Below are 12098 nucleotides of genomic sequence, written 5' to 3'. Positions count from 1 at the left end.
CTGTACTTATTTTCAGAAGTAGGAGTAATATGTTTGTGCAGTCAAAAATTGCCTACCTGAGTTAAAAAATATTCAGTTCTGTCATTTGTTTAATTCAGGATACATCATAAAAAACAAATAAATAAAAGTCATCACATTATCACAATCCTGTCAGGATAAAAGGGAGAGATGGAGTGGTTTTGAATTTGCACGTTCAGGCTTCAACATTGGAAATGATGGTACTGATCCAAACTCAACAGCCTGCTGGAGATGGAGCAAAGTAATACAGAGCCAGGAGGATAAGGTAGACGACCACCAGAGCTGTACCTGAGAAAAGACAGCGGGGAAAAAGTGAGTAAAACCAGAGATGTTCTATTATTGTAACATCTACTGACGCAGAATGATATTGTTACAAGGTGTCATTCTATCAAACCACCATCCTAGATCACCATGTTTCACTAACATTACTATATTATATATGTATTAAAAGAGGTTTCCGGCTTTTCATGCCATGTCATTGAAATGTCAACCAATCTGCAGGGATGTGGTATGGTGTTGATACATCATCAAATTTTAGTCTCATATTTACATTTTATAACCAATGAAATTCAGATGCCAAGGGGTACATCTAAATAAGTGAGTGTACTCACATTTAAATGCACAAAGGAATTGTTGTATTGCAAAAAAAGAAGAAAAAAACAAGAAAACACTTGAAACTCACCCTGAAAATAATCAGACTTGCCGTCCATGAAGATGTAGTTGACTACAATCACGCTGAAGATGCTGGCCCACAGATGCAGGTCACTGAACAGCAGCACAAATCCCACGTCCTACGCAAAGCAGAGATTGAGTGTGATCACAGGAAACTATAAAACAGCTGCAGCTGCTTGATATTTATTTGAATTAATCATTGATGAAAATAAATGTAAAGGTGTCTTACATAAAAAGCATTAAATAAGACCAATATTGGAATCTGTAGCATGCAGACCTGCACAGCAATACAGCTTCCAACCTCCAAGCTAAAAAAAATAAAACATCATTCAGATGCACATTTCACTTTTTTTTAATGCCTTTTCTTTTCTTTTTTTTCTTAAAATCAGATGATTTACCTAAGACTGATGTTGTTTTGGAGTGCAAACTGGATCCCATTAACAATCTCAGGGATCTCAGGAACCATAGCGAGAACTGTCACCCCTATAAAATACTGGAGAAAGAAAGAGTGTGAACACAACCAGTGGAAACAAACAACTTTACACTACCTCAGGTGCATGTGTGTGTCCCTGACCTGAGAGATAGTGGATTGGTTTAGTATGGGCTGGATGTGCTCGGTGGCAAGGTCAGCACAGGCAGATGTGAGCACAGTGGCCATGATGAGGATGACTAGAGACCTCCACCGTGACCAGTGGACCACTGCCCCATGGTGGCCAGTCACTGTGTGGACACACACACAAAGAGTTAATGGTGTAGTACGTCATTGTATTGGTGTGTAACTATGCTAAGTGCAGTTTTAAAGGGGAACTATGCAAGTCCAGTCGCTTTTCTGCTGTTTTGCTAACCCTCGTCCTGGCCATGTGCATGTATTTACAACGAAGCCGGCGAGAAATCAATCAATCAATCAATAGAGCGGTACAGAACGTTATATATCATATACAATGTTACAATGTGTGCATTTGTGTAGTCTAATCTGTCATAAACAAGAGATTACAGGGCGAGTTTGTGTTTGTGGTGCCGCAGAAACAGCCAAGAGACACTACGTGGAAGGCAGAGAGCCTCCATTCAAGTTACAAGTCATTTATTTAACCATCACAATTACTCCAAAGCTGTTTAATTAAGGTTCAAATGAAGCACAGTTAAGCTAAATATCCTGCATAGTTCCTCTTTTGAGTTGGTCGTGAGAATGATTCTTACCCTGTCCTTCACCAACATGGATGTTGTAAATGTGGGAGTGTGTCTTCAGTGTGAATATCAGACCAATGATGTAGGCAACTGGCAAGAGTGCGGACACTGAGTACACCAACGGCCTGACGACAAGAACACACACACATACAATGAGGGAAGAAATAGTCTTCTTCTAGTTGGTGCGTTCAGGGACAGTCATTAACTCTTTGGAGGGCAGAAACAAGCAAACGTAAACACTGTGGTGAACTCCTTACATGTATGAGTACATATAGCTGCATATTATTGTTATCATCATTATTGTCATATACATGTAAGCATGTTTTAAGGCTGCAAGTGACTTTTATATGGAACTTACGGCTCCACAACATTTGGTATTGTTAAATAGCAGCGATGGTGGTGGTTGTAGTTATTTGCAATTTGTAGTCAAAGGGCTAAATGTACCACAGACACGACAATCTGTATATATAAATAAAAATGTGTATATTTTCTTACTGAACATGGCTGTGGAAGAGTGAACCATTGTTCTGTTGAATGAGAAGAATGAAACACATTAGTGCAGTGCCTGTCAGTCCATGCATGTTAGGATGTGTTTCCTGTTACCACTGGAGCTGATGCTGACCAGATCATAGTGGCAGTTGTGGCAGACGAATGGTCCAATCGTGCCGTTTCCTCCAGTGGAGTTGGTGCAGGCGTCACACACCAGGTTCCCGTAGGCCTTGGAGAACATCGTGGGGGCGAATACGCCTGCATTGACAGTTGGGAGGAAGATGATACAAGACAGGCATCGCCTCAGAAACCAGCTAGATTTTCTTCTCAATTTTCTTTGTCACTAGTTGAACTTAATAATAATAATGAATTAATAATTAATCATTATCCTAGAGCTCACTGTGACTCAATAATGTACATTTTTTAGATTGTATTTTTGCACGAATGCAGTTTTGTGTAAGTGTACTGAGGTCTTAAAGGGATACTTCACCCAAAATCGATCATTCACCAATTTTCGACTCACCGTCATGCCGTCAAGCTCCCCAGTGGCTGCACGGGATGGGCGAGATTTGCTGTGAGATGTTGTTCCATGTTTACATCATACATCCAATGGTTTACAATGACGAGTGAACATCTCGCTGCAAATCTCACGCATGCACACAAACATCAACGGAGCCACTGGGAGCTACTGTTACAACAAGGCTAAAAACAGAGATCAAATTATTTTTTTCTGAACAACTTTTTCATGTCACGGCTTCAGGACACTTGGGTCAGTACGGACGAGCAGTATGGAGGTATTTGGATGTTTCATAGTGTGTGTTTTGGACGATTCAAAAGTGAGCACAATCCACCGCCATTATATGAAAATCCGTTGCCAGCCGGACCCCCCCTGAAACTCCAAAAGCGTTTTGATGACTCGGAAGTTCTCCGAACGCTTCCTTGGCATGACGGTGAGTAGAAAATTGGTGAATTATTGATTTGGGGTGAAGTATCCCTTTAAATGCTGCTGCTGTTTGATGCTGATGTCTGAGAACGACAGCACAGCTTCTCCTGATGCAGCAGTTTCATAAGGAGCGTGGCATCTAAAAACGCAGCTAGAGATTGAGCTCCCTCTTAAAAAGTTGTGTGCACTATCTTTAGGCATTATCACCACCTGAATCTGACACTTCGAAAAGTGCAACTGGGTTGAGAGCACTGTGTGTACTGTTTTTGGAGACTTACCTCCTACAGAGATGAAGAGCAGAGCAGAACTCACTCCTGTAGAGCGACTGTTGAATCTCTGCTCACTGTGTCTCAGTCCGCCGATTATCATGCAGATGCCCTGAGAGGAGGCACATGTCAGTGTTTCTGAGTGTAATTTGACGTTGATGTGAAAATGTGAGTTTAATGCTCATCAGCTCACGGGGATGAAGAGGATGCATCCGAGCAACGTGCCGGTCAGCGCTGCCTTGACGACCTCCTGCAGACACGGGTTTGCCGCGTGGTGACCTCTGATTAGGGCTGTGATGTAAAAGGTCAACTCAGTGATGGAGCCAAAGGTGGCGTTCACCACCGCTCCCACCGCAAAGTTACTCTGCGCTGAGATACTGCAAGAGGAACAATCATCAGAAGCACAATTATTGGAAATAATCGATACAATAGGTTCAAATCAAAACTCAAGTAACTTAAACAGCTCACCTGGCAATGCCCATCCCAATGTAATAAGACAGAGGTATGATGGAGCCGGTTGCTATGGCAAACTTGGCATCAGAGCTGGCATAGTGGTTTTCTCTGTCAATATATCCAATCACTATGGCAACTATTACCAGAGGGAGGAGGTCTGAGATGGAGGTCAAGGATGATAACAGGTTTTCATTTCACACACACACACACACACACACACACACACACACACACACACACACACACACACACACACACACACACACACACACACACACACACACCTACACACACACACACACACACACACACACACACACACACACACACACACACACACACACACACACACACACACACACACACACACACATATAATGGTAAAGCAGGGATACTGACGGCGAAGACGTTGATCCCATCAACAGTGTACTTGTAGTAGTACCAGTTCACAGCATGGTAGCAGCACAGCAGGGCTCTGGTCTCATAACTTTGATGCTACGAGTTAAAAGTAAGTTAAAAAAAAAAGGTTATGTTTATTAAGTAAATAAGTGAAAAACAATAATAAAGTAACAACCAAATGGTTAATCTCTCCATGTTTATATGGTGGGACTGATAAATACTAATTCTCTCTCTTGCCTTCCTCTGTGAGCAGGAGGACACTGACACATCCTCGGGAGGCAAGAGGAGGATGACGGACAGGGTCCGTGCATTCATCTTGGAGACAGGAATAGTGAAGACCAGAATCCAGGAGAGGAAGCTCGCCAGGGAATGAACGACCATCAGAGGAGGGAATCCCAGCAGCAGCCACACGTAGGTGGAGAGACGACGCTGCACAACAAAGTCGCCACAGTGGTTAATGATGTCACACACTTGATTTCTATGTAGCAGAGAACCAGCAGGACGGTGCCCATGTACGTTGTGTATGTGTATTTTATATTCTGAGGAACATTACCCAGAAGGGAGTGCGTGGAGGTTGTCTTGGCAACTCTTCGATTGGCACCTCTGTGGGGGAAGGCAGCAGGACCGGGGAGTTATCGTCCGCCCCATCTAGGTTACAGTCGCAGTCTGGCGCTAGCTCACAACATCTCCTCAATGTGTTTCCAATCTGGAGAAACACAACCAGACAAGAGTGTGAATTTCTTTCTTATCAAAGTATAAACAATTTAATATTATCACGTCATTCTCATACTCGCTAGATTAAATCATAATCTTAAACACAAATAATTTTCCTAAGGCTAATCACAAAATTACAACACAACGAATTGAAATCGAACACAAAAGTTTTATGTTTTGTATTTGATGACTTCAGGTTGAATTTCTGGACTGATATGACAGATTTGTGAAAACCAAACACAAAGATTGGTGGAACATTTTGCCTGACATCACACAACACATAATAAGTTTGAATATGAGCAACGTGAGAGAATCAGAGTGATTTGGTTTCACAGGACGACACAATTGTGTGAATCTATGCAGAATGATGTATTGATTTATGCTGTCCTCTTCCCTCGCGTTCTTTGATCCCTACTCCTGTCGCCACTGCATCATCTCTGCCTCTCTGACTGAGCAGTTTGTAACTGTCAATCTGATGATAATCAAAGAAAACAACCTGCAACTTACATATTCAGATTGCATTTTGGGCCTGTGTGGGAAACATAATTCCTCCAGTCGATGCAGGTTTCACACCATATCAACAACTTTTCTACATTCTTCACTGGCTTAAAGGAGAAATGTTTCCCAACACCAAACGCCTACTCACAGCTCCGTCCTCCCCCTGCTCTGACCAAATGAAAATGTAAGGTGTTTATATTTCTGCGAGGTTTCTTTCTGGTGCTTGTAGAGTAACAGCTGAGACACCTGTATTATCATCATCATCATCATCATCATCATCATCAAACCAGCTGAGCTGTTCATATAACCTTAACAAATTCACTGAGCGCAGGGATTTTGATGGGAATCTGTTCAACTGTTCAACAAACCAATGTTTTGCAATTACAAGTTGCTGCAAATGGGTCCAAATGTTGCAAACATGTGGCGGTAGAAAAATAAGACTTCTGCTTTCATGACCGCATGTTGGTGTGGGGTGGGGTGGGGGAGAGCAACATGGAAACTTAAGGTTTAAATGTGAATCTACCTAATTTCAGTCATGTCAAAAAAAGGAAAAGAAACAACAGGAGGAACATCCCAAGACCTAAAGGGGAACTGTGCAAGTCTGGTCGCCTTTTTGCTGTTTTGGTCACTTTTTTTTCTCTACGGAGCTCCCCCTACCGAGTGCCTGTTGACATGTTTTAATGTTGACAGGTGTTTTATGGAGGTCTTTTACTCTTGTTTTATTGAGTCCGTGTTGACCTTTTCTCTTGACTGTTGGTTTGGGTCTCTTGCTTTGAAAAATAAGAGGCGGCTGAACGACATTGTGAGGATGTGTAGCAAAATCGCTGGGATTGAGTTGGACAATCTGTCACTTTTATATAGAGCCAGGGCCACAAAGAAGGCACAGGCCAATCCATCCTGGCTGACTGCACTCACCCTCTCTCCTCCGAGGAAAAGCTGCTGCCATCCGGTCGCAGACATGCCCTGCCGAGGTGCCGAACTAACAGATTTAAGTATTTGTTTGTCCCTGCCACCATTGCACTCGTAAACAGCTTCATGTGACATTGCCCTGTTTTTTATGTATTATTTATGTTTCTACACTGCTCACTGTACCATGAATTTCCCCCTCGGGGATAATAAAGTTACCTACCTACGGTACCTATTTTCACAGTTGTAAAAACTCACCGCTAACCTTCCTCCCTCTCCCCCTGGCCATGCGCATTTGTTTTTTAACGAAGCTGGCGTTAAGGCAATCCGTGGAGAGATTTCTACAGAGGTGGATAACGTTAACAAGAGATTACGGATTACGTGGCGTGTTTGTGTCGTAGTGCTGAAAGTGGTCCATGTTTCCCGTGAGACGAGAGCTGGGACACCGGGTCAGAGGCGCTGATCTTGCAAGGTTGGTTTTTCAGCTAAGAGACGCTAGAGGGAAGGCAGAGAGCCGCCATTCTCCCCATAACAAGTCATTTAACCATCACAATTACTCCGAAGCTGTTTAATTAAGGTGTAAATCTTGCATAGTTCCTCTTTAACTAAACTCAGATTCAAACTGTACCTCATGAATTGACTTGCCAAATGGCCACATGAAGTAGCAGGACAACTTCCAGCAAAGCTTGCCTGGAGACGGAGAGGAAAGAAAAGAATGAAGGGGGTGGCTGATGATATGTGATGAACTCTACTCCTTGATGATGAGCTCACCTACCGTATGGCACACCGATGACAGTGATGGTCATAAGTATGCTGACCAGGAAATAAGCCAGGGAGACCCACCAACCGAAGAGTACCACATACGCTACATTTCCACATGTGATGAGATGACCTGACGTCAGGAAGACAAACAGACAAAAATCATTAGTTAAAGACTACACAGCAGCCACATTCAAACCTTTTCTCCTTATAAATGACACAATATACCAGACGCTTGATGAGTTATTTACGCATTATTTTTTTGAAGTTTTAGCGATTTTTTCTTTCAGTAATACTAAAATTGAACTTATAATTGTACTGTCAAGTGAATTGCTGAGACATGGGAAATTGTGATTCTCTAAAAACTACAGTTCCCACCCCGTGGTAGTCTCATTCAGACTCTCAGGTTACATTCCTGTTTTTCCCAAATCATAGAACATAGTAACAATAAGTGTGAAATGTGTGTGTGTGTGAAGTCTTAAGTAGTCTTAAGATCACAATGACTTTGAATTTTGACCACCAAAATCTAATCAGTTCATCCCTGAGTCCTCATGAATGTTTTTCTTTTAATTAAGATTATCAGATTTTTTTTTTAATGTTTAGTAATTTGTCTGAACAATTGACTTGTTTACAACCTCTGTGATCATCTCACCACTTGTTTCCTGCCACAACAGATATTATTATCACATTCTCAGATCTTAGCAATGACTACCGCTCTCTCTGTGAGAAGTACAAACATAGACCATTTATGAAAAACAAGGTCTGTAATCCATCAACACAGCACACAAGAACATTAACACGTACCTGGACCTGAATGTGGCTTAATGACATTCAGTTCAGAGTAGAGCTCTTTCACAACCTCTGACCTGTCTTCAAACGGCCGCGCTGTCACATGACTCTTCCATTTTCTAAAACCAAACTGACAAATACACATATTATCACATATTCAGCTGTGTTGAGCTCAAACCACTGTAATTTCCTGTGGGAAACCTTCAGACTTCTTACCCTGTAGTTATTCACTAGTTTATTGGCTTCCACTTCGTTCTCTGCTCTGATAGTCATCCTGCTTTGAATCTCCTCCCAGCTGTCATCAAAAGCAGTATGGCCCGAACCTAAAAAAGACAAGCAACAAGATGAAGTAAAATAAAGTGTAACCTACCCACGTAATTAGCCTAAACTAAATAAGTTGGTACCCAGTACTCACATGTGTGTGGGGGCATGCACTTTGTGGTGCACAGTGCAGGGCACACGGGGTGATGTGCTGCTGGAGAGCAGGCGTCTGCTGAATTAAGTCGCTGACCTCGGCCGTGGATCTGCTCATGATTGTAACCTGCCTGGGGATCATGCTCCCATGAAGGATCTGCAGGACCAAACAAGAAACACATAGCCTATTTCATCCAGTCTTTTATCTTTTATACAGTTTTTATCATGCACTTACACTGTAATTTTATTCTATAGCTTCACTTCCATTGTTTGTGCTCTTATACTGCACACTAGGCTGGCTTTGTAGTGTAATGTAGTGTACTGCCTCATTTATGTTTATTTATTTATTTTATGGTCCCGTTCTTGTACTGGTCTGCGTGTTTAATTGTCTGGATGAGCGAGAGACACCTGAATTTCCCTACTGGGATTAATAAAGTATCTATCTATCTATTTTTTGTGTGTGTTTACTCAAATCAGTGGAGGGAGCTCTGCTGGTTATTTCAAGGACTTGACCAGTGACTACAGTGACCAGGGCTTTGCTGTTGTTTGAGCTTACAAAATATGGACAGGCTACATCTATGGTGTCTTACAACATTATCTTACAGGAGAGTTTTTATGGAGGTTTTGATAAAGCACTAATGGTGCAACAACTTTTTACAGTAATTAATTCTTTGTTTGGTATAGAGCACTAATGGTGCAATAACTTGGAAGGCTTCTAAACCTGTGAAGATTTTATTAGTACACAGTCACAGAGGCAAAAGTTTTGTCTATATGATGAAGAAATTATGCAGTTTCAGTTCAAACATGGCTGCTTGTCTTCTACAAACAAGCCTTTGTCGTGAAAATAACATCCTCGTGCTTTCACTTATTGCTGCTCCATGTCAGTTACAAACTGTGTATCTGCACTGGAGTCTGTTCTTTACAGTGCAGAGTCAAACTCCTGGCAACCTCAACATAACGGTTGTATGACCAAAATAATCAACGATCAATAATGGCATAGCTGGTAGTTGAGATTTACTGATTGATATCACACACTGATTCAAAAAGCAGCCTATTACCCACCTCAACCCCCAGCCTCTAAGCAAACAGAGACATGACACGCACCACACTCACACCAGCACATGATACTGGGCATCCCCTTAATTAAGTACTCACATTACTTTAAGTGGAAATTTAGAAATGACATGTTTTTGCCCTGCCCTAAACACATTACCCCACTGACTGTACAGTATTCATGTCCACAAACCTACATCAAGAGACAAGAGATTTGTATTTGTGTGTCTTTCTCTAAATGTAAATATATGTGTCAGTGTTTTGAGGTCAGTGCAGCTGTAAAAACTTCCCCTTCTATCTCAGCCCTCATTGGCACTTTTGACTGACAACAGCTGCATTTGTTCTGCAAGGAAACTAGAGGCATGACAATAATTAAGGAGAGGATAAAAATGTCTCAATCGTTCATTCGTTTTTTTCATTTCCACCGCCTGTCTCTTCTTAGAAAATACCTTGATTAACAACCCACCTTTAAACAATCTAGTGGCATCATGAGACAGGGAAGCATGTCGTTTTAGGCAGAAGTGGTCTTGTTTCCTCTTTCTGTGTCTGTATTTTCTTACCGACATGTTTATGTGTTTAACAGATATACCAAGAGTTTGTGACTGTGCATTCACAAAGTGGGTTTGGCAGCACGTGTCTGGGTTCTTCAGTGGCTTTCAGGTTCATAATGAATGAAATCTTACAACAGGAGAGACATTTCAGCACAGTATACTGTTTCTTCCAGTTAACCACTTCCTTACAAAAGATGCTTCGTGAAGACTAGACAACTGGTTTCAACAGAGCTTTGTACACATCAAGGACAGCCCTTTGAACCTTTTTGTTTACCATCACTTGTACAGAGAAATAATTGATCAATTTAAGTCAGATTAGGCTTTCAGATAGAAACCAGATATGTTGCTGATACAAAGTGAAGAGTAAAGTCCAGGGGGATCTTAGTTAATTAATCAACTATTCTGATATTCAATTACACAATCCTTCAAGAAAAAAATGTCAAGCATTATATATTTAAAACATTGGGGTGTGTGTCTGTAACTTGAAGAAAAAAACAACACAAGAATTAGATGGTATCACATTTGAATTTGGAAAGACATGGTGGTCTTTTTCAATATTTTGCTAGCCTATTTGTTGTGCAATAATGGTATTACACTATAATTAATCCATTTATACATAATATAAAAACAACAAATTGCAGCTTTACAGTTGCAGGATGCTCATAAATAACAGCAAACTCTAAAGGAAGTCAGGTTGACTGATGGTGCATGCATGACAATAAACACATAAGGAGGAGAATAAACAAAGATGAAACAGTTATGTAGCCTAAGTGCTGCAGGTCAGACACAGCATCAGTGTCACATGGTAGGCTACTTAACTTTTTACTACCTTGACATTTTGGATCAGACTCAGACAGAATTGGCACGCACGCACGCGCACACACACACGCACACACGCGCGCGCGCGCGCGCACAAACACACACACCCCGACCCTCCGTAGTAATCAATACGACGTGACCGACCCTTCACTGTTTTAACCTAGCTACATCATGGTGACACATCACGGCGAGTAGCGGCTGCTGTTAACAACAAGCTCACATGTAAAATGGAGAATGCATTAACTGCGTTGTTAAAGACGCATTCGGTTTATTACAAATAAAGTTTTTTCTTCTATTTTTTTTATTTTATCATCATCATCTCAGGTTAAACAGGAGCCTCAGCCACTCACCTTGTGTGTTTTCGGGCAGCCTCCTCCTCCGACTGCTCGTGTCTGAGCTCAGTGTGGGTGACAGAGACATGTCCGCCGGTAAACACACTTCGCCGTTAAGTCTTATGTGAGTTTAGCCCAATGGCTGTGTGACCCGCTCCTCTCGTCAGTGAACAGACGCCGAGGACGCACTGATTCACGGAGGATTTGGCCGCTTGGCATTGTGGGAAATGTAGGATACCATGGTGGAGCTTCTGAAAGGACTGTAAACCATGTAGTTACTGTAAATGTAGGCTAAAACTACTATTCTAAGGTATTAAACACACAGTCTTAAAATTGTGTCCGAAGATAAAGTACCAAAATAAAATAAATGAATCATGTTGTATATCTGCATGACATTCACCTCACACCAATAGCATATAAAATAAAAATCGTAGGCTATTCTTGGATTCCAAAATAGCCTACCTATCCTTTCAGTAGCCAAGCATAAATGACCCAAGTTGTCTCAGTGTGCGACAAGAAAATGGAATAATCTTTTCATCCAATAGACGAGAGTCCATCCACAAACAAATAGGCTACAGAACACCAAGATAATTGAAATCAGAGTATCAAGTATGAAGGTGTCAGTTTCTGGTTGTTGTATGCTAGTCAATAAATAAGTCTTGTCTGATATAACAAATGGCAATAGCCGTCTATGTGTATCCATGAGACTTGTGACAGGCACAAAGAAATAGCTCCACAACATGGTCAAATACAAGTACTGCATTGATTTATTTATTTATTTATTTATTTATTTAAATTTCAGATAGGCTATCTATAGATTTATAGTTAGACATGTGCA

General features: G+C 41.4%; 1 protein-coding gene across 1 annotated transcript; it reads right to left on the bottom strand.

Annotated features, from left to right (window-relative positions):
- Nucleotides 1–71: 71 nt before the first annotated feature.
- cax2 (cation/H+ exchanger protein 2) lies at nucleotides 72–11877 on the bottom strand. Its single transcript, XM_083974105.1, has 20 exons — nucleotides 11279–11877; nucleotides 8507–8662; nucleotides 8308–8414; nucleotides 8107–8221; nucleotides 7319–7435; nucleotides 7172–7233; nucleotides 4979–5131; nucleotides 4663–4854; nucleotides 4422–4521; nucleotides 4042–4183; nucleotides 3767–3950; nucleotides 3586–3685; nucleotides 2498–2622; nucleotides 2371–2402; nucleotides 1888–2000; nucleotides 1265–1410; nucleotides 1089–1183; nucleotides 920–998; nucleotides 701–809; nucleotides 72–306 (listed from the first exon to the last, which is right to left on the bottom strand). Exons 1-20 carry the CDS (start codon nucleotides 11346–11348, stop codon nucleotides 233–235), a joined length of 2271 nt encoding a protein of 756 aa, XP_083830231.1. The 5' UTR covers nucleotides 11349–11877; the 3' UTR covers nucleotides 72–232.
- Between the last annotated feature and the right edge of the window lie 221 nt (nucleotides 11878–12098).

This window comes from Trachurus trachurus, assembly GCF_905171665.1.
Source record: "Trachurus trachurus genome assembly, chromosome: 6".
In the NCBI taxonomy this organism is placed as follows: Eukaryota; Metazoa; Chordata; class Actinopteri; order Carangiformes; family Carangidae; genus Trachurus; species Trachurus trachurus.
Note: the sequence above shows the minus strand (reverse complement) of the source record. Positions and strands in the feature narration are given on the sequence as shown.